At 38.0% G+C, this 26747-nt stretch overlaps 4 protein-coding genes and 1 pseudogene across 9 annotated transcripts; 3 read left to right on the top strand and 2 right to left on the bottom strand.

Moving 5' to 3' along the window:
- The first annotated feature begins 360 nt into the window (after positions 1-360).
- On the top strand, positions 361-26538 carry LOC148931320 (putative serine/threonine-protein kinase PBL9). The gene is made up of 5 exons (XM_089064267.1): positions 361-491; positions 1120-1259; positions 1356-1479; positions 1612-1883; positions 25702-26538. The coding sequence occupies exons 1-5, from the start codon at positions 455-457 to the stop codon at positions 25795-25797; spliced, it is 669 nt and encodes a 222-aa protein (XP_088920393.1). The 5' UTR covers positions 361-454; the 3' UTR covers positions 25798-26538.
- On the bottom strand, positions 3345-7878 carry LOC148931323 (putative disease resistance protein RGA1). Of its 2 annotated transcripts, none has more exons than XM_089064260.1 (5): positions 5238-7878; positions 5014-5095; positions 4847-4924; positions 3681-3857; positions 3345-3550 (listed from the first exon to the last, which is right to left on the bottom strand). In XM_089064260.1, exons 1-2 carry the CDS (start codon positions 7861-7863, stop codon positions 5055-5057), a joined length of 2667 nt encoding a protein of 888 aa, XP_088920386.1. In that variant the 5' UTR covers positions 7864-7878; the 3' UTR covers positions 3345-3550; positions 3681-3857; positions 4847-4924; positions 5014-5054. The 2 variants fall into 2 exon arrangements, with proteins under 2 accessions (XP_088920386.1, XP_088920387.1); XM_089064261.1 differs by having other exon boundaries at positions 3681-3854.
- LOC148931321 (putative disease resistance protein RGA1) lies at positions 9025-19024 on the bottom strand (annotated as a pseudogene). The gene is made up of 5 exons (XR_016135264.1): positions 15686-19024; positions 9882-10300; positions 9676-9760; positions 9505-9582; positions 9025-9385 (listed from the first exon to the last, which is right to left on the bottom strand). The product of XR_016135264.1 is annotated as a putative disease resistance protein RGA1 (transcript).
- Positions 10355-12680, top strand: LOC148931322 (uncharacterized). Its single transcript, XM_089064266.1, has 2 exons — positions 10355-11904; positions 12438-12680. Exons 1-2 carry the CDS (start codon positions 10620-10622, stop codon positions 12473-12475), a joined length of 1323 nt encoding a protein of 440 aa, XP_088920392.1. The 5' UTR covers positions 10355-10619; the 3' UTR covers positions 12476-12680.
- On the top strand, positions 20915-25671 carry LOC125206684 (putative serine/threonine-protein kinase PBL11). Of its 4 annotated transcripts, XM_089064265.1 has the most exons (11): positions 20915-21092; positions 21700-21970; positions 22026-22159; positions 22320-22456; positions 22555-22660; positions 23021-23374; positions 23589-23869; positions 23956-24091; positions 24739-24878; positions 24975-25098; positions 25231-25671. In XM_089064265.1, the coding sequence occupies exons 1-11, from the start codon at positions 20939-20941 to the stop codon at positions 25527-25529; spliced, it is 2136 nt and encodes a 711-aa protein (XP_088920391.1). In that variant the 5' UTR covers positions 20915-20938; the 3' UTR covers positions 25530-25671. The 4 variants fall into 4 exon arrangements, with proteins under 4 accessions (XP_088920391.1, XP_088920390.1, XP_088920389.1 ...); XM_089064264.1 differs by lacking the exons at positions 20915-21092; positions 21700-21970 and having other exon boundaries at positions 21984-22159; positions 23015-23374; positions 23616-23869; XM_089064263.1 differs by lacking the exons at positions 20915-21092; positions 21700-21970 and having other exon boundaries at positions 21984-22159; positions 23015-23374; positions 24742-24878.
- Positions 26539-26747: the final 209 nt, after the last annotated feature.

The following is a 26747-nucleotide window of genomic DNA, read 5'->3' as shown; positions in this document are numbered from 1 at the left end:
TTTCTGTTTACTACTAGTATTTTGGATCAAGAATGAAAATAGGCCTATATTGTTACAACTTTTTGTTTTGGGATGTGAACAGAATATCCAAACTATAACATCTGTCTATACGTATTAGTATTTCATTTATGTATTGGGCCTTATCCATAGAGTCTAAAGGGTCGTAATTTTTTATTTAGAGTGTCAATTTATGCATCACGAATTGCAATTAAATATTTATTATTAATTAAATTATTTTATCAATCTTGTCTTGTCATTCAGACTCATGTAAACATGCACTATTTCTCATATTAGAACAATTGTATAAAGTATATTCTACAGTGTAATGTTTACCAAACATACAAAATTGCTGCAGGCTAATATACAATACTTTAGTCAACTCCGGCACCCAAATTTGATCAAACTTATTGGATATAGCTTCAACGAAGACAGCAAGATTCTGGTATATGAGTTCATGGGCAAAGGAAGCTTGGAAAACCAGTTGTTCACAAGTAATTAACATCTCACTATTTCTTTAGGTGTGTGGTCCACATTAACCAAAAGATAATAGGCCAATTTTAATGGGACAACTCAAAAACGAAAACATATCAATCTGAAGGCCATATGCAGTTAAGATAGTCTACTAATTTACTAAGATGGATTGAAACTTTGTGATATGATAAGCCTCTTGGTATCTACTCCCTCTGCCCCATTAAATATTAATCATTCGCTTTTAGGCATGAGATTTTATGTAGTGTTTTTTTTGAGTCAAGTCAAAAGAGAAAAAAGTGGAGACGATGTATCCATTTTAGGAAATGTGTCAGTTTTAATGGGACAATCCGAAAAGGAAAACATGTCATTTCTAATGGGGCAGAGGGAGTATAATTAAAGATAACTTGCTTAATTCCTATTCTGTTGAAAGGGGAAACATTGAACATAATCTTATTGATGAAGATAAAGTATCCAATTATTTATATTGTCAACCTTGTATAGTAGACAACCCTTTGAGTCTTGTTTTAAATCAAAGTGTTCCAGTTGTCATGAACAAAATATGCACATATCCGGTACAATTCGTGAGTTACTTTTTACAATGTGGATTTCCACGTTCATAAGTATAAAATGTCAACTCTTGTGTTTCAGTAGGATGGCATTACTCTTTTAACTGGGAAACAAGAGTCAATGTGGCTATAGGTGCTGCTAGAGCTATTGCCTTCTTGCATGACTTGGAAAAACCGGTCATACATGGAAATATTATGAGTAGTAAAATTCTTATAGACAGAGTAAGTTTGGCAGAGTTTTTTTTAAGTACTCTGTGTTTTCTAAACTGTTCACATAGACATTTCAAACTAATTCTTGGTTCCGATTGAGGATTGCAGGACTTTACCGCCAAGTTGTCAACCTTTGGCTTTGCAAGAGATGGTCCTATCGGTGACGGGACTCATGTATCAACTCGAATCACGGGTACATATGAATATACTGCTCCAGAGTACATCGCAGAAGGTTCTTGCATCCCAACGAACTCAGCTCATATATTTTCTGAGCTTCAATTACATCTCTAAAACCTATTTGGTTACCATGTTTAGCTACTGCTCTGGCTGTCCTTTTGAAGGCTGTTGTTTTTTTTATGAACAGGTCACTTAACCACGAGATCTGATGTGTATAGTTTTGGAGCCGTTTTGCTAGAATTACTGTCAGGGCATCGAATTTTTTATTCCAAACGGCCTGCAGGAGAGCATAATCTGATTGCTTGGGCAAAACCCTATTTAAATGGCAAAAAAGGACTGCCGCGAATTATGGATAGCAGATTAAAGGGTAATTACCCTCCCAAACAAGCATATGAAGTTGCCAAGATAAGTCTACAATGTCTGAGTGAAGAACCAAGTTTAAGACCAAAAATGTCTGAGGTTGTAGGTGTACTTGAAAAACTGTAATACCAATGTATGTTTGGATGCTTGTAGAGAGAGATGTTACAAACTCTCTTCCATAAACATATGATCACTATTGTATCTACTTTTTATGTATTTTTTTTCTGAGGCATTGTGTGAATGAATTTCCATTACTAATCTGTTCCTCTGTGTATGGATGGTCTTAGCAGACAAAATTGTTGACAGATGAAGTGAGAGGAGAAAAACGCATTTATATATGTCGTATTTTCTTCAGTTGGAGCTCGCTCACAGCTATGTTTGATTGATCTTAGAAATGCAACCAAAATCCGAGTCACAATGTTCGTGATTTCTGGGAGAAATTGGTCGGTGCTGATCTCTACAAGGAGGAGCTTCAGCTACCGCGTTTCTGCTCTGACTCAGCCACCGGTATGATTTTATTGTTAATAATAAATGTGATTCACTTTTGGTGTTCAATTCCAGTTATTTTTCTGGTTTATGTTCTGAATCATGCTGGCTTGGATTTTTTTTTTACTCGTATGATCGCTATAAATGACTGCTGTTGGTAGTTCACCACAGTTTCCTCATGTTATTGCCTACTGCATATTGAACAATCTGTTTATATATACTATGCCCAAATTAATGATTATTTGATAGAAGATCGCAATCTCTCTTTCCCACGTGTAGCGATCTTTCTTGAATTTCTTTTTTTCTTCTCTTTGATTTTGCCAATATTCAAAGCTTGATTACTAGGCTCAATGCCCTGAGCTAGTTTTCCTGAGCTGCTTTCATCTCAAAGCACGTTGTACCTCTTCAAGTGTGATTGTGTTCTCCCTTCCACATTGCACGTTGACGAGTATGATTGCCTTGTCTTCATCGTCTAGGCTGACATCAATGTTCTCCAAGTCATCCACTGCCTTGCTAAATTCATCCAGCAGTTCACTTATTTCTTTTTCCTCAAGAAATTTGTAGGAATACAACCTTTGTTTCGTGAATAATCGGTTTGCTAGTGACTTTGTCATGTAAAGAATTTCCAGCTTCGTCCAAGGTTTCCTTTTAAACTTCACACTATACATTGTCTGCCAAACATAGAATGATCACATTGTATGCTCTTTCCATGATTTTGTGCTTCTTCATCAATACTTTATCATTGATTTTACATGTCAGGATCTTTGGTCGCATCACCCAAGCCCTGTTGGATGAGCATAACTCTCATTTTGATGCGCCATAAACCAAAACTGATAAAGAAGGGAAATAAACAAGAGCCGACACTAGCTGTTGTTGCGTTGCATAGCTATCGAGTCTTCGTTGCCTGCTTGCCAGAGGTGACTCGACACAACAGATACGCAATGCCCATTGCTCAACATGATGTGTATGGCACACCCCAAATTAAAATCATGCATCCATCACTAAATATAAGTGACATTAATCTAGTAGCAAAGACATAACTTTAAAACATGCATATGAGCTTATTCTATAAAATACAACAGCAAAATCAATCCGAACTTCTTAAATACCATACATTTTTACAATTTTCATGCAAAAACACCAAGAATAAAATGAGTACAACAGTCAAACTCTCTTGGTATGCAAATTTCGACGTTGCTCTAACACGCGACTCTGTTTCATCTTCTTCTGCCACCACTTTGCGGTGTAAGAAATTCACACAGCACAAACAAATGCCAAACCTGTTGCGAAATTTAATAGTATGCAATTTACAGTTACAAGGCTAGAATTGGAGATGATGGCTTAAACTAATTGTATAGGAAATATGAATGAGAGAATATGGGATTAATCATTGGTGAAGCTGAATCTTACCAGTGTGAATTTGAAGAATTTTTTAATGGACAATAATTTCTTCTTCATCTCCTTTCTCTTTGAAAGTACCTCAAACTCAAACACAAATCCTTTCCCCTTTTACTTTATTCTTGTTTACCTTCACTTCCTTCTTCGGTTTCTTCTTCTTTCTTTAGCTTCTTTCTTGTTTAGCTTCTTCTTAATAAAAAAACACACAAAAAATGTAGAGTTCAATTAACCATTTTGGGATAAGTGTGTGCAACCTAGTTTTGCAAGTTGATCTACCAAAATTAAAGATCAGCACCAAACAAATTGCAATCAAATCGAAACATTTACAAGTTCATATCTATTTGACTTTTAACTTGAAATTTGAATTCTAACATTTTATTTGATATTTCCAATTACAACACAATAGACCTGCATATTTATTTCATCATAATCACAATCATAAAGATCATCACCAGCCTAATGCGTCCAAAATAATATCGGACCAAGAATGGAACAGTATGCAAAACACTTCATGAGTGATAGTAGAGACAATTATCAAAGCTCAACTTCACCTCTTGAAAGCATAGTTTTCACACTAGTAATTAATAGTTTTCTTGTCTCATTTCAATATATTCTTCTAGCATAGATAGTATGGTTAACCAAAAACCACATGGAGATTAAGAAATAATGTTGTTTAGAGAGGTTAAGTGGAGAGAGAATAAAGAATGAAAGATAGAGAGTGAAGTAATAAGAGAGGTTATAAAGTTTTTGCAAAAATAAATTCGACTCAATTACCATGTGACGGCTCAAAAATGAATACGATTCAACTATAGTGGGACAAAAATAAATAATAAATAAAATATTTCCTCCGTCTCACTAAATATGAAAGTGTAGAGGGGATAAAGTAAGAGATTTTAATTTAATTTTCGGCACGAGTTTTATGTACTATTGTTTTGTGAGTTAAGTGTAAATGGATTAAATTAAGAGAGAATACATCAGAGATGAATTGTTTCCGTTTTAAGAAATGTTTCATTTTTAGTGAAACATTAAAAAAAAAACGTTTTTATTTTTTATGGGACATAGGTAACTAATACTCTATTTGATGAAACACAGAATGCAAAACAGAAGATCCAATTTTTGTTAAACATGTTGGGTATATAAATTTTCAATTTACAGTCTCAACAGCTAATGGAAAATACCTGCATTTTGGGAGCAGCAAAATCACACAATGGATAACTCTTCTTGCTATTGCCTCAATTGAAAATGAGTAGAAATGTCTGAAATGTATGGTGTCCACATACGCTTCAATTAATAATCCCAACAACAAAAAGCAAAGTAAAGAGAATTGCATTGTGAGGTTTGTTACCAGTAATAATGAAGAAAGGTTGAGCAAATCAAATGGACACTTTAGAGGCACCCACTCATCAAATTCGGTTTTCCCCTCCTTCCTTTAATTATCAAACACAAAAAGGATTAATGGAGAAAATGATCAATCAACAAGTCAATGAAAGTCAATACAAGGTGGTGGTGAGGAAATTGACATGCAACTGTTTCTATTAAAATGAAACAAGAAAATGTATTCACACTCACTTATTCTGTGTTCATCAATAAAGATGTTGGGGATATGGGAAATGTTGGACAATTGGGAATCAGCTGCATCACTTTGTTGTTCAATACTTATTTCTGGGCAGCCGTTAATATTTAACATAAAAAGTGATGTGAGGCCCCGTAATGCATGTAGACGCCTTAACTTCTTGCAATTATCTATACCCAATCCCCATAAAGATGTGAGGTTCCCTAACCATTCAGGCAACTCTTCCATTCCATAGTTCTCTATCTTTAAATGATAAATAGAGGTGAGATGTTGAATTGATTCTGGCAAATTTCCCCAAGCTTCTCTCCCTTTCAATTGTAATCGACTAAGTGAGTGGGAGTTGCATCTTTGCAATAAGCCTTCAACGGTCTCCATAGATCCCACCCCCATACTAACATCTATGATTAACCAATCACTAGAAAAACTGGCCATAAATTGAGAAACATCAGTAATTCTTAACCGTGTTAGACGAGGCAATGTCGGCAAACAATCGACATTTATATATTTCTCAATTATTCCGGGTAGATTCGTTAGGCTACTTAAATCCTTCAACTCCAGTTCCTCAAGTGAGGATCCTACCATTTCATATGGAAAATACAGCAAAGCTTTGCATCCACAAATCTCCAACCTTTTAAGACATGCGAGGCTTCCTTGTGATTGTTGTGCACCAATATCTGATACTCGTTCCAAATTTTGACAGTCACTTATAATCAACTTCTCCAAAGAATTGAGGGTGCCTAGACCATCCGGTAATTCTCTCAAATTGGAACACCTTTCTATACTCAACTCCAAGAGATTGGGATGGTTATAGAATAGCCAGTTTGGGAGATATTCCAGATCATCTATTCCTTCTATCCAAAGCTCTGTTAGCAACTTTATTTCTGTCTTGAATATGCATGTTAAAGGCATACTCCCAGTCTCCTTGATTATCAAACTTTTGATGCATGACCACGAATGATTAGGAAAACTCGTCAATTGCTTGCACTGAGAGATCTCCAAGTGTTGGAGGTTAGGAAATACCTTGACGTCAGTTGCACCTGGAGATTCTACTTCTGCCCACTCTGTCAGCTTTGGAATTTCAACCAACGCGAGCCTTTCTAGAGATGGAAAAACAATATGTGTCTCCTCATTCACTAATCCATAGAATGAGGAATTTATGGACTTCAAATTTGCCAATCCTTCTAACCAGAGAGACTTGAGATTTGGCAACTGCCCAAACATTGGGATTTCTTCACATTCTGAGCACTTGTAGAGTTTTATCTCAACCAACTTGTTAAGTGGTACCCAACAACCTTGAGACACATTTTCAGTTACCATATTTCGAGTCCATGATGGAAATCTTTTTCCCTTGAATCCTATAATCTCAAACTTCTTAAGATTTGAGTGTGGTTGAAGACCTTCCAACACATTCTCATCATTTGGAGTTTCACTTTCTCTATACCAACTCCAAGTCAAACGCAACTCCAATATTTTTGACTTGTTAGATAGACTTGCTTTCTCAGCCTCTTCCTTGTTTTCAACCCTTTCAAGCTTAGAAATTTCCAATTTTCCTTTGAGACCATTCAAACTCCCAAGCTCTTCTATTTTGCATCCATTCTTGACGCCAACTATAAAATACTCTAGTGTCTGGAGAGAAGTTAAACTCCCAATCTCGGCAGGCAACTTTACACCATCATCAATATAAAGATGCCTTAAATTAATCAAGTACTTCAGAGTACTAGGCAGTTTCCTCAATCTTCTTGTACTTGCGTTTAATGTTTGCAACTGATGGAGTTCACCAATCCAGACCGGCAAATATTTGATACGAGTCGATGAAATATCAAGTTTCCTTAAATGTATCAACATTCTTATTGAACCTGGCAACTTATCACACCAATCATTAGCAAGAATTAAAACATGCAGATGATTGAAATCAGCAAACATGTTACCATAAATTCTTCCCTCAAACAGTAATGTACGCAAATATTTTGCCACTTCTTTTGGAATACGACTTTTTCCATCATGAATCATGTATCTCACAAGGCTCACAACTTCTGCGTTATTAGAGGAACCTGAAATTGAACATGCGAGATCATGCACAAGATCGTGCATCACACAACTCTCTACATTTCCATAATCATCTCTTTCTGCAACTTGTAGTAGAGAGTTGTGCAGAAGAACTTTCACAAATTTGTCGCCTAAGTACTCCATTTCACTACTTCTATTAGCTTCAAGAAATCCTTCTGCCATCCAATACTCAATCAGTTCCCGACTTTTGATTTTGCGACCTTTAGGAAAGACCGAACAACATGCAAAACACTTCTTGAGTGACGGTAGAGACAAATTATCAAAGCTCAACTTCAATATCTTTGTGATACGATCCCCTTCATCATGTGAAAGCCATTTCTCTTCAATCGAGAGCCATTCTTCTTCAGATTTCTTATATAGTGCCCCACCAACTACATTAGCAGCTAATGGCAAACCTTGACATCTTATTGCAATCTTCCTCCCTATGGCCTCAAACTCTGATGGAATATCCTCTTTTCCAAAAGATTTTGCTTTGATTATTGACCAACAATCTTCTTGTGATAATCCTTTGAGCTCATGTGTACGAAGTGATTGCACAGTTGAAGCGACTTCCATATTTCTGGTGGTAATAACAATTGCATTCCTCTAGGTAGAAGTAACACCAACCAAAGGATTGATAAAATCATCCCATTTGGGACGATCTTGATTCCAAACATCATCAAGAATAAGAATATAAGTTTGATCTTTTAAAGCTTTTTGAAGCTTTTTCAGAATATCTTGCCTAGTCTCAACCTCAACTTGATCATGAGAATTCTTTCTTACAAAATCTTGCCTACTCTCATCAACTTGACCAAATGAAGCCTTTTTCAGAAAATCCAGCCTACTGTGAACTTTACCTTAACCAAAAGAAGTCTTTCTCAGAAACTCTTGCCTACTCTGATCTTCAACTTGATAAGAAGAATTGTTTTTGAGAATATCTTTGCTACTCCCAGATTCAACTTTAACATCTCTATATATCATTTATGTATTGGGCCTTCATCCATAAATTCTGAAGGATCTAAATTTGTTAAATTAGAGTCTATGTCAATTTGTTTAGGCTGTACTTTTGAAGGGTTAATAAAAGCTACCAATAACTTTCACTCAGACATGTTGTTGGGGGAAGGGGCCTTTGGTTGTGTTTATAAAGGGATTGATGAGCACTATCAATTACTCCCTCCGTCCCAAGGAAGATGACTCTTTTCTTAGGCGGCACGAGATTTTATGCAAATGTTATTTTGTGTGTTAAATGGAGAGAGTAGAGTAAGAGAGAGGGGATAAAGTAGAGATAAAAGGGTTTACATTTTAAGTAATGAGTCATCTTGGTTGGGACGGAGGGAGTACATCTCTAAAACCTAGTTAATTACCATGTTTAGGCTGTACTTTTGAAGGCTGTTGCCTTTCATTATGAAAAGGTCACTTAACTACGAGATCTGATGTGTATAGTTTCGGAGCCGTTTTGCTAGAATTACTGTCAGGGCATCGAATTTTTTATTCCAAACTCTCCGAATTTTTTATTCCAAACTCTCTATTAGTGTTGATGCGTTGCATAGCTATCGAGTCATCATTGCATGCTTTCCAGCGGTGACTCGACAGATATGCAATGCCAATTGCTCAACATGATGTGTCTGGCACTCCCCAAATCAAAATCATGCATCCATCACCAAATATAAGTAACAGTAATCAAGCTAATGGTTCTGACTAGTAGCATCTAAATCGAAACAACACAAACGAATAAGATTTCCGAACCAAAACAAACTTGCATAGATATTCACAAAAGCCCAATATTCGAGTAAACAAGATCCTGCCCATATAAGACTTATACTGCGGAATTTTAAACCAAAAAAACATCAACGAGATCTAAAGTGCGAAAGCTAAAAAAGTATGATGCAAATTTATTCCTTTCTCTTAAGTTGTAGCGCTTTGTGCCTCAAATAATACTATGCTAGTTTTCATTTAAATTCTTGTTCAGGAGCGGGTCAGTTCACAATGGATTTGGGATCATTCTTCTGGAGTTACTCACTGGGCTTCGAGTCTTTGACCATGAAAGAGCAGAATCTTGTTGTGTGGGTGAAACGATATTTCAGCGAAATGAAAAAAACTGTTGGAGATTGTAGACAGCAGATTAGGCTCATATAAAGATCCAATTTGTGTTATACAACATGTTGGTGGTAATATATTAATTTGCAATTTACAGTCTTAACAGCTAATGGAAAATACCTGCACTTTGGGAGCAGCAAAATCATGCAATGAATAATAACTCTTGCTATTCCCTCAACTGAAAATGAGCTGAAAGGTCTGAAAAATATGGTGTCCACATCATCTTCAATAAGGAATCTCATTGACAAAAAGCAAAGAAAGAAAAGAGAATTGCAATGTGAGGTTTCTTACCAGTAAATGTGAAGAAAGGTTGAGCAAATCAAATGTACACTTTAGAGGCACCCACTCATCAAAATCTTAAGTTTTCTCCTCCATCCTTTATTAATGGAGAAAAGGTTAAATCAATAAGTCACTGAACGTGAATATAATGTGGTGGTGAGGAAATAGACATGCAACTGTTTCTATAAAAGGAAACAAGAATATGTATTCATACTCACCTATTCTGTGTCCATCAATATAGATGTCGGGGATATGGGAAATGTTGGGCCATTGGGAATCATCAGCTGCATCACTTTGTTGTTCAATCCTTATTTCTGGGCAGCCCTCAATGTCTAAGATTTGAAGTGATGTGAGGCCCCGCATTGCATGTAGACTCCTTAACTTCTTGCAATTATATATATCCAAGCTCCATAGAGATGAGAGGTTTCCCAACCATTCAGGCAACTCTTCCATTCCATAAGTCTCTATCCTTAACCATCTAATAGAGGTGAGATGTTGAATTGATTCTGGCAAATTTCCCCAAGCTTCCCTCCCTTTCAATTCTAAATACCTGAGTGAGTGGGAGTTGCATCTTTGCAATAAGACATCAACGGTCTCCATGGATCCCTCCATACTAACATCTATCCTTAACTCAGAACTGTTAGAAAAGGAAAAGATGGTGATTGAGATCAATTACACAAATTAGGTGATTGGAATCAATTAGAAGATTGAGTGAATATCTTGTAATTAATTTCCTACCATGTACATTATTTCCTCACCCTATTTAAAGGGCTCACAACACAATGAAATAAATCATCCGATTACAATCAAACCTAGTTCTATCTTTCTTCTCTTTATCACTATGCCTTTGATACCATTTAACATGGTACCAGAGCAGGACTCAGAAAATATTCATCACTGTCCCTAAACCTTTCTCAAGCCTTTAGCCAAAATCTGCAGAAACCAATTCGAAAACCATGTCAGAAACCAACAAAGAAATTGTCCCATCCCAGACGGATGAAATTGCTCGGCAAATTGCCGAGATCATGAGCAAAAGCTTTGCCATGATGAATCCACCAACACCCAAGCCAGAACAATCAAATAACCCACCAGAAACACCTGTACCATACAAGATTGATACACAGCCACTCCACATCGGAGGAAACAAGTTGAACGGAGAAAATTACTCTCTATGGGTCGTACTGATGCAAACTGCGATAAGTGGCAGGGGAATGGTTTCTCACGTCACCGGAGTGCCGCCTCCCCCGCCACGAACCGATCCAGCCTTCGCACAATGGCAGCAAGCCAACCATTGTGTATTTACTTGGCTCATTCAGAACATCGAGCCACGATTGGTCAGCCGGATTTCAAAACAACCAACTGTGAAGCACGTATGGGATGCCTTGGCCGTCACATATGGGAGTGGAGGAGACAAGCTCCAAATATATGATCTGCACATCAAAGGCAGTATGGTGAAACAAGGAAGCCAATCATTGGAGGAGACATGGAATACCTTACAAGATCTATGGCTGTCAATGGATCAAAAACGAACCAATCCCATGAAATATCCAGAAGATATGGAAATCTATGATAATATCATGAATGAACAGAGACTCTATCAATTCTTAATTGCAATTGATGGAAAATACGAGTCAATCAAAAGGGAGATAGTGAAGATGGATCCACTTCCCTCAGTAAACCATGCCTACAACCTGGTCCAGCAAGAAGAGACACGGGCTCAGGTACTCCAATCTGGAGCCAGAGCCAATACCGATGGCGTTGGAGCCGGACTCATTGTCCGAGGAAGATCAAATCAGCCAAGCAACAATTCGCGGGGTGGCGGCAATCGTGGCGGAGGTGGCTGGAGTAGGCGGAGCGACGATGAAGACAAATCGAAGCTCATCTGCTCCTATTGCAAGAAGAAAAAACACACGAAAGAGTCGTGTTTTGAGCTAATCGGATATCCCGATTGGTGGGAAGAAAAGCACGGAAAGCCGCCAGCTCCGGCGGCTGCTCGCACACCCTGGAATCGCGGTGGCCACGCTGCAGCGGTCGTCGGAGGACAACCGGGAGATGGAAGAGGCAACTTAGTCGCCGCCGTCGAGGGCAGCAAAGAAGCCGCTCAAACCCGAGGCGGTGACAAGGGAGCAACGGTGGTAGCCGCCCACACTGGAATCGCCAATTTTGCCGGAGGAACGGTGGTAGCAAATTGGTCGGAGGAAGAATTCGGCGGAAACGGTGAAGGAGAATTGACGGCGGAAGGTAAAGTAGGGATTTGGGGATCTTTAATTAAAGAACCCCAAACTTTACAAATTTCACATATTTTACCCCAGCAGTCTATTAAATATCATAATGTACCCCATTTTTTGCAAAAAGACCCTCATGCTTCTGTTTTGTGCAAAATAGACCCCAAACTCCGAAATCATTCCGTAAATGCCCAGATTTTGTGTAAAAATAAGTTTCAGCCCCTAGACAATACCGGAATTGCATGTATGGTGTCTGGTGGACATGAGAAAAATGATAGGTGGATATTCGATTGTGGGGCAACTGACACAATAACTTATGATGCTTCAGATCTTACAGGGATTCAAAAACCTCAAAAATCCCATATTCAGACAGCAAATGGAGAGTTTACAAAAGTTGAAGGGGCAGGAACTGTGAAAATATCGCCTACTCTTGAATTATCTAACTGCCTTTACATTCCTTCGATGTCTCATAAATTGTTATCTATTAGCCATGTTACGAAGGAATTAAATTGCACTTTGTTGATGCAACCACACTTCTGTCTGTTGCAGGATATCCGAACCGGGGAAATAATTGGACGTGGCACTGAACGTGATGGATTATACTACGTAGATGAGATAGCTCAAAAAGGAACCGCCATGCTAACTCACGGGTATGCGGATCGGAAAGCTTGGCTTTGGCATCGGCGCTTGGGACATCCCTCTATCGGTTATTTAAAATTGTTATTTCCTGATTTTGTTCCTAAACACGACATGTATTGTGAAACCTGTTTTTTGGCCAAAAGTCGTCGAACTTCTTACCCTTTAAATAATACTCGTGTTGATTTTCCGTTTTCATTAGTACACTCTGATATTTGGGGGCCCGCACCCTTTACTGGAGGACAGGGTCATAGATATTTCTTAGTTTTCGTAGATGATTGTACCCGCATAACTTGGGTATATTTCATGAAACACAAATCCGAAGTCCATACACATTTTTCCCATTTTTTTAACCTTATCAAAACCCAGTATCAACAGACTGTTAAAATCCTAAGGTCAGATAATGGGGGGGAATATGTTAATTCTGTGATGAAACAATTTTTTCAAGAAAATGGCCTAATACATCAAACTAGTTGTGCCTATACTCCTGAACAGAATGGTGTAGCCGAAAGGAAAAATCGTTCCCTCCTAGAAATGAACCGTTCCATGCTCATTGAATCAAAGGCTCCAAAACACTTCTGGCCAGAAGCCATTGCCACTTCAGCCTACCTCTTGAACAGATTACCCACAAGTATCCTCAAACACCAAACACCTCTCCAAGTCTTATCCACCTTCACAAAAATTCCACCACCTTTAACCCTTGAACCTCGAGTGTTTGGGTGCTCTGTATTTGTTCATACCCCAAAGCATGAAAGAACCAAACTGTCTCCTTGTGCAATTAAATGTGTTTTTGTGGGATACGGAGTAAATCAAAAGGGGTATAGGTGCTTTGACCCTAAAACCAACCGAATGTTTGTTACTATGAACTGCAATTTTCTTGAAACCGAGTACTTCTATACCCACCTTAGCAGTCAGGGGGAGGATAATAACAATAGTGAGGACCCGCTAAGTTGGATATCAGCGCCAATGTCAATGCCAAGTAATCCTGAAGTGGGCCTAACAGAGACGGCAGTACGCGATTCCGCTGAGCAAGTCTTTGAAGTAGGACAGTCCATTGCTGAAGGTGACACTCACCCAACTACTTTCCCGTTGAGGTTATCCAATGTAAGTACTGTCAATCCTGCTTCTTCAGATGTAATTCCTACTGATGATATGAATGTAGAAGAAGAAACAGACCCCGATGAGTTAAGTACAGGGGAAGAAACTGGAGGAGACGAAGAAGTAGAAGGAGTTGACCTCGATACAGGGAGGTACATCCTTCCACACAGGGAGAACAGGGGAGTTCCTCCAAAGAGATACACGCCTGAGAGAATTAATAGAAAAGCCCGCTACTCTTGCGTGCCTAGTTACAAGTCACCTATCAGAGATGGCTCAAGCATTTGAGAAAGCGTTGTATGAAGAAGAAGAAATTCCACAATCATGGGAAGAGGCTATGAGACACAAGCACTGGAGAGAAGCTATGCAAAGAGAAATAGATGCATTGATTCGGAACAACACATGGGAGACGTGTGTCTTACCCAGAGGGAAGCGACCAGTAGGATGTCGATGGGTCTTCACTATCAAACGGAGACCAGATGGTTCGGTAGAAAGGTACAAAGCACGACTGGTTGCGAAGGGATATACTCAGACATATGGGGTAGATTATTCAGAAACCTTCTCTCCAGTGGCCAAGATGAACACAGTCCGGGTTTTACTTTCCGTAGCGGCTAACAAAGATTGGCCACTACATCAATTCGATGTGACGAACGCATTTCTACACGGTGAGCTAAAGAAGGAAGAAGAGGTATATATGGAGGCTCCGCCAGGGTTTGCAGCAGATGTCAAGATAGGTGAAGGATGCAGACTAAGGAAGACATTATATGGACTAAAACAGTCCCCGAGGGTGTGGTTTGGGAAGTTCGCAGGGGCAATGATTAGCTATGGATATAAACAGAGCAACTCTGATCATACTTTGTTCCTTAAGAAGCGAGGAGACAAGATCACTTGTCTAATCATTTATGTCGATGATATGATTATCACTGGTGACGACCTAGAAGAGATTGAAAGCTTGAAGAAGAATCTGTTTCAGGAATTTGAGATGAAGGACTTAGGAGACCTCAAGTACTTTCTTGGGATCGAGGTGTTAAGATCACAAAAAGGGATCTTCCTGAGACAGAGAAAATATATTCTAGACATTCTAGCAGAAACAGGTCTCCTAGAGTGTAAGCCGGCAGATACACCTATGGCAGTCAATCATGGTTTGCAGGTTAATGACGAAGCCGAGTTAGCCGATCGAAGTCAATATCAGCGATTAGTTGGAAAACTCATCTACATCTCACATACTAGGCCAGATATTGCCTATGCAGTAGGGGTCGTGAGTCAATTCATGCATAAACCACAGACGGATCACATGGAGGCAGCACTAAGAATTTGTCGATATCTTAAGGGGACAACGGGGCATGGAGTGCTCTTCTCAAAAAATGGGAATCTCGAGATTCATGGGTACACGGATGCCGATTGGGCAGGGAATCCTAATGACAGGAGATCCACAGCAGGTTACTTTACCTTCATTGGAGGTAACTTGGTGACTTGGAGGAGTAAAAAACAGAAAGTGGTGGCTCTCTCGAGTGCAGAAGCAGAATTTCGGGGGATCAAAAGCGGGCTGACTGAGATATTGTGGCTAAGAAGATTGATGAAGGAGCTTAGCCTCTCTCCTAGCAAGAAGTGTCAGCTATACTGTGATAACAAAGCCGCCATAAGTATCTCTGAAAACCCAGTCCAACACGATCGAACTAAGCATGTTGAGGTGGATAGACATTTTATCAAAGAAAATATTGAAAGGGGTATTGTCGAGCTACCTTTTGTTCGCTCAGAAGATCAGCTTGCCGACATACTAACAAAGGCAGTCAATACGAGAAGTTTTGAAGATGCTCTTTGCAAATTGAGTATTGGAGACCCCACTACTCAATTTGAGGGGGAGTGTTAGAAAAGGAAAAGATGGTGATTGAGATCAATTACACAAATTAGGTGATTGGAATCAATTAGAAGATTGAGTGAATATCTTGTAATTAATTTCCTACCATGTACATTATTTCCTCACCCTATTTAAAGGGCTCACAACACAATGAAATAAATCATCCGATTACAATCAAACCTAGTTCTATCTTTCTTCTCTTTATCACTATGCCTTTGATACCATTTAACAAGAACTACCAAAAGTAGCCTTAAATTGAGAAACACCGATAATTTGTAAACGTGTTAGACGAGGCCATTTTGGCAGACAATCAATTATCCCGTGTTGATTCTTTAGGCTACTTAAATTCATAAACTCCAGTTCCTCAAGCAAGGATCCTACCATTTCACATGGAAAGTACAGCAAAGCTTCGCATTCATAAATCATCATCCTTTTAAGACATGTGAGGCCTCCTTGTGATTGTTGTGCACCAATATCTGCTACTCGTTCCAAATTTGGACAGTAGCTTATAATCAACTTCTCCAAAGAATTGAGAGTGCCTAGACCATCTGGTAATTCTCTCAAATTGTAACACCAAGTTATACTTAACTCCAAGAGATTGGGATTGTTATAGAATAGCCAATTCGGGAGATATTCCAGATCATCTATTCCTTCTATCCAAAGCTCTATTAGCAACTTTAATTCTGTCTTGAATATGTATGTGAAAAGCATGCTCCCACTCCCCTTGATTATCAAACCTTTGAGGCACGACCATGAATGATTAGGAAAACTCGTCAATTGCTTGCACTGAGAGATCTCCAAGTGTTGGAGGTTAGGAAACACCTTCACATCACTTGCACCTGTTGATTCTACTTCTGCCCACTCTGCAAGATTAGGCATGTTAATCAACACAAGCCTTTCTAGAGCTGCAAAAACAATAAGTGTCTCCCCATTCACTAATCCATAGAAAGAAGAATTTATTGACTTCAACTTTGTCAATCCTTCTAACCAGAGAGACTTGAGATTTTGCAACTGCCCAAACATTGGGATTTCTTCACATTTTGAGCACTTGGAGAGTTTTATCTCAATCAACTTGTTAAGTGGTACCCAAGAGCCTTGAGGTACATTTTCAATTGCCATCTTCTGAATCCATGATGGAAATTTTTTGCCTTTGAATCCTTCAATCACTAACTTTTTTAGATTTGAGTGTGGTTGAAGACCTTCCAAAACATAATCATCAGTTGGAGTTTCACCTTTTCTATTTTCATTCCACGTCAAACACAACTTCAATAATTTTGACTTGTTAGATAGACTTGCTTTCTCAGCCTCTTCCTTGTTCTTAACCCTTTCAAGCTTAGAGATTTTCAGGTGTCCTTTGAGACCATTCAAACTCCCGAGCTCTTCAATTTTGCATCCGTTCTTGTAGCCAACTTCAAAATACTCTAGCGTTTGGAGAGAAGTTAAACTCCCAATCTCGGCAGGCAACTTTACACCATCATCAATATAAAGATGCCTTAAATTAGTCAAGTACTTCATAGTACTAGGCAGTTCCAGTAATCCTCTTGCACATGCGTTTAATGTTTGCAACTGATGGAGCTCACCAATCCAATCCGGCAAATATTCGATACGCGTTGACGAAATATCAAGTTTCCTTAAATGTATCAACTTCCTTGTCGAACTTGGCAACTTAGTACACCAATCATCTGCAATAACTAAAGCATGTAGACGCTCGAAATGTGCAAACTTGTTACGATAAATGTGTCCCTCAAACAATAATGTTCGCAAATATTTTGCCACTTCTTTTGGAATACGACTTTCTTCATCATGATTCATGTATCTCACTCGGCTCCGTCCTTCAGTTTTTTTAGAGGAACCTGAAATTGAACATGCGAGATCATGCACAAGATCGTGCATCACACAACTCTCTACATTTCCATAATCATCTCTTTCTGCAACTAGTAGTAGAGAGTTGTGCAGAAGAACTTTCATAAATTTGTCGCCCAAGCACTCCATCTCATTGTTTCCATTAGCTTCAAGAAATCCTTCTGCCATCCAATACTCAATCAGTTCATGACTTTTGATTTTGCGACCTTTAGGAAAAAGTGAACAATATGCAAAACACTTTTTGAGTGACGGTAGAGACAAATTATCAAAGCTCAACTTCAATACCTTTGTGATATGATCCCCTTCATCATGTGAAAGCCATTCCTTTTCGATCGAGTGCCATTCATCTTCCGATTTATTGCATAGTGCTCCACCAACTACATTAGCAACTAATGGCAACCCTTGACATCTTGTTGCAATCTTTTTCCCTATGGTCTCAAACTCTAATGGAATATCATCCTCTTTTCTAAAAGCTTTTGCTTTGATTATTGACCAACAATCTTCATGTGATATCCCTTCGAGTTGATGTCTATAAAGTGATTGCATAGTTGAAGTGACTTCCATATTTCTTGTGGTAACAACAATCGCATTTCCCTTGACATAAGTAATGCCAACCAAAGAATTGAAAAAATCATCCCATTTGGGACGATCTTGATTCCAAACATCATCAAGAATGATAAGATAAGTTTTATCTTTTAAAGCCTTTTGAAGCCTTTTAAGAATATCCTGCCTACTCTCAACCTCAACTTGATAATGAGAATTCTTTTTCAAAAAATCCTGTCTACTCCCAACATCAACTTGACCAAAGGAAGTCCTTTTCAAAAAATCTCGCCTACCCTGACCTTCAGCTTGATCAGAAGAATTGTTTTCGAGAATATCTTCGCTACTCTCAAATTCAACTTGATCAGAAGAAGTCAACTCGTTGAGGATTTTCTTAAAAAGAATGATTGGATCAAAATTTGAGAAACATGCACCCAAATATGTGATCCAAAGAGAGTTTTTATCTTTGGATGATGGAAGACATTCCTAGTCAAAGTAGTCTTCCCCAATCCTCCCATTCCCACAATGGCAAAGATAGAAACTACACGTTCATCAGTTGTGGTACCAGTTTTAATAACCTCAACTATTTCCGAAACCAACTCATCTCTTCCAATAAAAATTGGATCATGTGAGAAGGAATCAGTTTCAAAAGCAGCATGAGGCAATTTTGGCACATCGTTGGCAAGCCTCTCTTTGAGGCCAAGCTCGGCTCCCTCTTTTCGAACATACTCCAAATTCTCATTGATTTCTTGAATTTTAAGAGCTATATTTCTGGGATGCGCAATATGAGTGAAGGATGAGAGTACCTTTTCTTTCAAGGGTTTAATGGACTTGATTTGTTTGGAGAGGAGATGATAGTTGAGTTCATCCAAAACGTTATCAGCATCAAACGCCACATCTTCGAGCTTCCTCAGCCAGCTTTTGACAGCCCCACCGGGAATGGTACGACTCTCAGCATCATTCAACAATTGCTGGATCGTATCTAAACTCCCAGCTAGCTTTTCTGCTTCTTTGTCGAGACCTCGGATTAGTGAGATCTCTTTCTTGGAATGGTCGATGAGGTTTTGAACTAAAACTTTAATGACGGCAGCGACAGCTTCTCCTTCCATTGTTTGAGATTGTAACTGATTCAGAAAGAGCCAAAGAGAAATGGGTGAATTGGTATAGAGAGAATGAGAGAGATGCAATCGAAAGTGATTAGAATAATTGTGGTGAGCTGCACTATAGTTTACACTTTACACTTTACACTTTACACTTTATTCCATTCAAGATACTTTGCTTTCATTTTCATACTACTCCTGTTATTATACAATTCTGTTTACTAGTAGTATTTTGGATAAGAACGAAAATGGGCCTATGTTGTTACAAATTTTTGTGTTTGGGCTATGAACAGAATATCCATACTATAACATCTGTTTATACGTATTATTCATTTATGTATTGGGCCTCATCCATAGATTCTGAACGGTCGTAATAATGTAGGTCTCACTATCTATTTAATAATATTGGTTTCATTATCCACTAACACCACTTTAACTATCATTCTTCTTCTCTCTTTTATTTTATCATACTTTTCTCCTCATCTCTCTTACTTTACCAATTTTATCTTAATTTCCGGGTCATATCTAATGCCAATATTTTTATAGGACGGAGGGAGTAATATTTATTAACTAAATTATTTTATCAATCTTGTCTTGTCATTCAAACTCATGGAAACATATACTCCCTTCGTCCGGCATTAGGAGTCCTGATTGAGTTGGGTGCGGGTTTTAAGAAATATTTAAGTTTGGAATGTGAGATCCATTTGCATTATTATTTGCTTTATTCTTTGGATGTGTTTTTACTTGTGCTTTTTAGTGTTTTATTTTATAATATTTTTATTTCACTTTTTATGAAAATGTCTAACCGGGACTCCTAATGCCGGACGAATAAAAATGGTCAACCGAGACTCCTTATGCTGGACGGGGGAATACCATTTCTCATATTAGAACATTGTATAAAATATAGGGCAAATTGCCTAAAAAGTCACCAATTTTGGAGAAAGTTTGGTTTTTTCTCACGAACTATAAAAGTTGCGCCTAAAGTCACGAACTTTATTGGATCATGCAAATTTCCCAAACTACCCGACCTGACGACATATTTCCTTTAAAAAACTTATCCCATGTGGCATGCCGGAGGCGTGACTTGGCAAAATTTCTGACTGGGCACAAAAGGACGTCGTTTTATGCTTTTTTTTAGTTGATTCTTCTTTACACGTCGCCGATTTCATCCCTAAACCATTTGTCGACGATTTCACTCTTGTCGATTACGTTTTTCGTCGACTGAATTGCGGTTGCGCTTTCGAAATCAGCCCAAAAGAGGCTATATTACCTGAGTTCAGAAATTTTGCCAAGTCACGCCTCCGGCATGCCATGTGGGATAAGTTTTTAACGGAAATATGGCGTAAGGACGGGTAGTTTGGGAAATTTGCACGATTCGATAAAGTTCGTGACTCTAGGTACAACTTTTATAGTTTGTGGGAAAAGCCAAATTTTCTCCAAAGTTTGTAAATTTTTAGGCAATTTACCCTAAAATATAATCTCTCCATCCCACAAGAATATGTACTATTTCTTTTTTAGTCTGTCCCATAGTAATATTGTATATCAAATGTTTGATAAATTCCTAAACGAGTTCAAACATTTTTGTTTTCGGTTCGGGGGTTTAGGCAGGGTTACTTCTATTGGGCCGAAGAGTTTACATTGTGTTGACCCAAACCTGATGCTTTTAATTATTTTATTGGGCCCAATATAAATGCACTTACATCAGCATCTCTATCATTATTGAATGGTGCTGAATTTCATTTGTTTTCAATTCTGCCCCAAAATTGGGTAATATTTATAGGAGAGTTGAGCTGCAGATTTTCTTCTCCACCATTTATCACGGTTGAATTTTACCGATTTGATAGTCAAAGATGGAGGCTTCCACATGTGGTGGATCATTTTCTCAACATTCTGTTCTCAATTATGTAAGCTTTTATGCTTTAATTATCCAAAAAAGATATTGAATTTTTTGAGATTCAATGTCGAGGAACTATGATAACTGGGAGAAATTGGTCGCAGCTGTTCTCAAGAGAGAAGAGTTCCGGCGGCTTGCGCAATGCGAAAGCTTCAGCACCTCAAATTCAACTGATTTCAGCGCACGTCCCAGCTTTGATTCCGATGTTCCTATTTCCGGTATTCAATTACTCCATTTCTGTGCCCTATTTTATTCTCTGAAACATGATAATGAGGTTAATTATATTTTGGCTTGGATTTTGTTACAGTGAACAAAGCCCTGAGTTAGCATCATTTTTAGTTTTGCGGTAATTTTACCAAAATCTGATTTCAATTTTTAGCTATGGTATGAAATCGAGATAGCAAATCATTTGTTTACTTCTATTTCCAAATTCCCAATGCTGTAAAATGATGAATAGTCTTATCATGACTTCAATTATGTTATGAACTTTACAATTTTTTGGGATAGTCTATTATTAATGGTAATTATGGGAAAGGATTTCTCTTTCTTATTGCTTTTGCCTTTCCTGATTAAAACATTTAGCTGATTGTTATGGTATCGAGTTAAATAGGCTTATATGACTGAAATACATGGATAAGGCTTTTAGTTTCTCCTCTAATGTCTCAATTGAAAATTCTCAGATCGTAAGTTAGATTTTTGTGAAAAGTGGTGCAAACTTTAAGATTAGATGAATAATGAACATTTTCTTTTAACATTTATGTTCATCGGTCCTCTACATCAAATTAATCTTGTTTACCACTTATATCATTGCTCATTTTCTCGTAGACTCCAGAAATTCAAAGGAGAGTTCAGGCCAAGTTTCTTTCGAGAACATTTTTGAATCACGTAATGTAAAGGCCATACCATTTGAAGAAATAAAATTAGCTACCCAAAACTTTCAACCGGATATGTTGTTAGGGGAAGGAAGATTTGGTTCCGTATTCAAAGGCTGGATTCATGAGCATTTGCTTACTGCTGTGAAGCCTGGATCTGGAGTTGCTGTAGCTATCAAGAAGTTGAATGAGGAAGGACTTCAAATATACATAAATTCTTTCTTGTGGTTAAATTTTTAGTGGAATCTTTTACTAACAATTGGGAACTTTTCTGCAGAGAGAAATCTTTTGTTTGAATCAACCACATCATCCAAACTTGGTTAAACTTATTGGGTACAGCTATGAGAAAAGGCAAAAGGTTTTGGTGTATGAGTTCATGCCCAACGGGAGCTTGGACAATCATTTATTCACAAGTAATCACACCATAGATAGCATGACTTTACGTTTTTTGTCCTGTTGGAGTAGTTATTATTTCATGTTGTCTCTCTTTATCAACTCAAGCAAGAAGTTGTGATCCTGACTACTTAGAATTCAGTATTTGAAACATAACAAATGTTTATTGTATATTCATAGGAGGGCATCAATTACTTTCTTGGGAAACAAGAGTTAAAGTGGCTACTGGTGCTGCTAGAGGCCTCTCGTTCTTGCATGACTTGGCAATAGTTGTCACGCATGCAGGTATTAAGAGTAGCAGCATTCTTCTGGATGATGTAAGTATCTCTTTCCATGGTCACAGATCATGAATCGTTTGGGTAGAGGAATCATATCAACTTTATTTTTTGAGATTCTTTTCTACTTGCTTCTGCAGGAATTTAATGCCAAACTGTCTGACTTAGATCTCTCTACTGTTCCAAGGCTGATTCCTTTTTCAACTCTAGTGAATGATTATGCCTCACCAGAATATATAGCTTCAGGTTCTTGGATTTGACAGTCCTCTCTAATTTCTGACGTTTGATATTCATATTTATTCTCTTTGATGAAAAAAGGTGGAAAACATATCTTTGCTCTTTTTCCACACCTTTTCACATGTTCTATAGGTTGAATATAAGAGGTATTGATGTTGTGATGTATGCTCTTGCTTTTTCTTCTTATAGAGCATGTGTGATAAAATTCTCCCATCTTTCTATATGCCACCAAATAGAACACACCTAAGGCGGAAATAGAGTTTACTGCCACTAAGTTTAATTCAAATTTATTCCTTTTTCTTAAGTTGTAGCGATTTGTGCTCAAATAATACTATGCTAGTTTTCATTTAAATTCTTGTTCAGGAACAGGTCGGCTCACAATGAAATCCGATGTATACAGCTTTGGGATTGTTCTTCTGGAGTTACTCACTGGGCTTCGAGTCTTTGACAAAAATCGGCCCATGAAAGAGCAGAATCTCGTTGTCTGGGTGAAACGGTATTTCAGCAATAAGAAAAAACTGTTGGAGATTGTAGACAGCAGATTAGACGGGCAATACCCTCATGATAGAGCATATAAATGTGGGAAGCTAGCTCTCCAATGCCTAAGCGTAGATCCGAAACTAAGACCAAGGATGGCTGAGGTTGTTGACTTGCTAGAAAAGTTCTCATCACCACTCTCAGTTGGCCCTCATTACTTTGAAAATTCTACTCAGCTCTCCACAGGTGATGATGATTTGCCAGCTAATTCTATATGTCTAAGTTCTTGCAATTATTTTATGTGGTTTCAGTACTGCAATAATGTTGGTTTATATTGTTTATGACCACTAGTGTTTGAAAGTTAATAAAACTGTAAAGTAGTAATTGATATATAATACTATAGTAGTCTTTAGCCCTCTGTCCTTTTATTTGCTTAAGGGCTCGTCTTTATTATTGGCAGGCATTGGTAAACAAATGGATAATGCAGGGTCAAGTAATTGGGATGTTGTATTTCGGCCCTTCAATGATATGATATCAGGGAGGATGATAGAGTATGAAGGGTTAATAAAAGCTACCAATAACTTTCACTCAGACATGTTGTTGGGGGAAGGGGCCTTCGGTTGTGTTTATAAAGGATGGATTGATGCACACTATCTTACTGCAACAAAGCATGGACGTGGAATTACTGTTGCTATCAAGAAGATGAATCCAGGAGGTGTTCAAGGAAAGAAGGAGTTTCTGGTTTGTGTTTCCTCCCCTAACTCCTCACTTCTTTTTAGTGCATATTCTACAGTGTAATGTTTACCAAGCATACAAAATTGCTGCAGGCTAATATACAATACTTTAGACAACTCCGGCACCCAAATTTGATCAAACTTATTGGATATAGCTTCAACAAAGACAGCAAGATTCTGGTATATGAGTTCATGGGCAAAGGAAGCTTGGAAAACCAGTTGTTCACAAGTAATTTGACATACTTGATTGACTTCCTTAGCATCTCACTATTTCTTTAGGTGTGTGATCCACATTACCCAAAAGATAATAGGCCAATTTTGATGAGACAACTCAAAAACGAAAACATATCAAGTCTGAAGGCCGTATGCTGTTAAGATAGTCTACTAATTTACTAAGATGGATTGAAACTTTGTGATATGACAAGCCTCTTGGTATCTACTCCCTCTGTCCCATTAAATATGAATCATTCGCTTTTAGGCATGAGATTTTATGTAGTGTTTTTTTTTTTAGTTAAGTGGAGATGATTTTGTATCCATTTTAGGAAATGTTTCAGTTTTAATGGGACAATCCAAAAAGGAAAACATGTCATTTCTAATGGGGCAGAGGGAGTATAATTAAAGATAACTTGCTTGATTCCTATTCTGTTGAAAGGGGAAACATTGAACATAATCTTATTGATGAAGAAGATAAAGTATCCAATTATTTATATTGTCAACCTTGTATAGTAGTAGACAACCCTTTGAGTCTTGTTTTAAATCAAAGTGTTCCAGTTGTCATGAACAAAATATGCACATATCCGCTACAATTTGTGAGTTACTTCTTACAATGTGGATTTCGACGTTCATAAGTATAAAATGTCAACTCTTGTGTTTCAGTAGGATGGCATTACTCTCTTAACTGGGAAACAAGAGTCAACGTGGCTATAGGTGCTGCTAGAGCTATTGCCTTCTTGCATGACTTGGAAAAACCGGTCATACATGGAAATATTATGAGTAGTAAAATTCTTATAGACAGAGTAAGTTTGGCAGAGTTTTTTTTAAGTACTCTGTGTTTTCTAAACTGTTCTCATAGACATTTCAAACTAATTCTTGGTTCCGATTGAGGATTGCAGGACTTTACCGCCAAGTTGTCAACCTTTGGCTTTGCAAGAGATGGTCCTATCGGTGACGGGACTCATGTATCAACTCGAATCACGGGTACATATGGATATACTGCTCCAGAGTACATCGCAGAAGGTTCTTGCATCCCAACAAACTCAGCTCATATATTTTCTGAGCTTCAATTAAATCTCTAAAACCTTGTTGGTTACCATGTTTAGCTACTGCTCTGGCTGTCCTTTTGAAGGCTGCTGTTTTTTTTATGAACAGGTGACTTAACCACGAGATCTGATGTGTATAGTTTTGGAGCCGTTTTGCTAGAATTACTGTCAGGGCGTCGAATGATTGATTCCAGACGGCCTGCTGGAGAGCGGAATCTGGTCGACTGGGCAAAACCTTATTTGCATGACAAAAGAAGACTGTTTCGAATTGTGGATAGCAGATTAGAGGGTACTTACAGTTTCAAACAAGCATATGAAGTTGCCAAGATAACTCTACAGTGTCTGAGTGTAGAACCAAAATTGAGGCCAAAAATGTCTGAGGTTGTAGGTGTACTTGAAAAACTGTAATACCGATGTATGTTTGGGTTCTTGTAGAGAGAGATGTTACAAACTCTCTATTAGTGTCTCCGTAAACATATGGTTACTATTGTATCTACTTTTTATGTATTTTTTTCTGAGGCATTGTGTGAATGAATTTCCATTACTAATCTGTTCCTCTGTATATGGATGGTCTTAGCAGAAAAAAATGTTGACAGATGAAGTGAGAGGAGAAAAACGCATCTATATATGTCGTATTTTCTTCAGTTGGAGCTCGCTCACAGCTATGTTTGATTAATCTTAGAAATGCAACCAAAATCCGAGTCACAATGTTCGTGATTTCTGGGAGAAATTGGTCAGTGCTGATCTCTACAAGGAGGAGCTTCAGCTACCGCGCTTCTGCTCTGACTCAGCCACCGGTATGATTTTATTGTTAATAATAAATGTGATTCACTTTTGGTGTTCAATTCTAGTTATTTTTCTGGTCATGTTCTGGCGTTGATTTTTTTTTTACTCGTGTGATCGCTATAAATGACTGCTGTTGGTAGTTCACTACAGTTTCCTCATGTTATTGCCTACATATTTGAACAATCTGTTTATACTATGCCCAAATTTGATAGAAGATAAAATCTTGAAAAGAAGTCATTTTGCAGATCGCAATCTCTCTTTTCCACGTGTAGCAATCTTTCTTGAATTTCTTCTTTTCTTCTCTTTGATTTTGCCAATATTCTAAGCTTGATTACTAGGCTCAATGCCCTGAGCTAGTTTTCCTGAGCTGCTTTCATCTCAAAGCACGATCCACCTCTTCAAGTGTGATTGTGTTCTCCCTTCCACGTTGCACGTTGACGAGTATGATTGCCTTGTCTTCATCATCTAGGCTAACATCAATGTTCTCCAAGTCATCCACTGCCTTGCTAAATTCATCCAGCAGTCACTTATTTCTTTTTCCTCAAGAAATTTGTAGGAATACAACCTTTGTTTCGTGAATAATCGGTTTGATAGTGAATTTGTCATGTAAAGAATGTCCAGCTTCGTCCAAGGTTTCCTTTTGAAACTTCACACTATACATTGTCTGCTAAACATAGAATGATCACATATTTTAGATGTCAGGATCTTTGATCGCATCACCCAAGCCCCGTTGGATGAGCATAACTCTCATTTTGATGCGCCATAAACCAAAACCAAAAAAGAAGGAAAATAAACAAGAGCCGACACTAGCTGTTGTTGCGTTGCATAGCTATCAAGTCT

The sequence above is a fragment of the Salvia hispanica genome, chromosome 2 (assembly GCF_029641045.1).
Source record: "Salvia hispanica isolate PSC_SH4W2 chromosome 2, Shi_PSC_v1, whole genome shotgun sequence".
Taxonomy (NCBI): domain Eukaryota; kingdom Viridiplantae; phylum Streptophyta; class Magnoliopsida; order Lamiales; family Lamiaceae; genus Salvia; species Salvia hispanica.
This window is presented reverse-complemented; position numbering and strand designations above follow the sequence as displayed.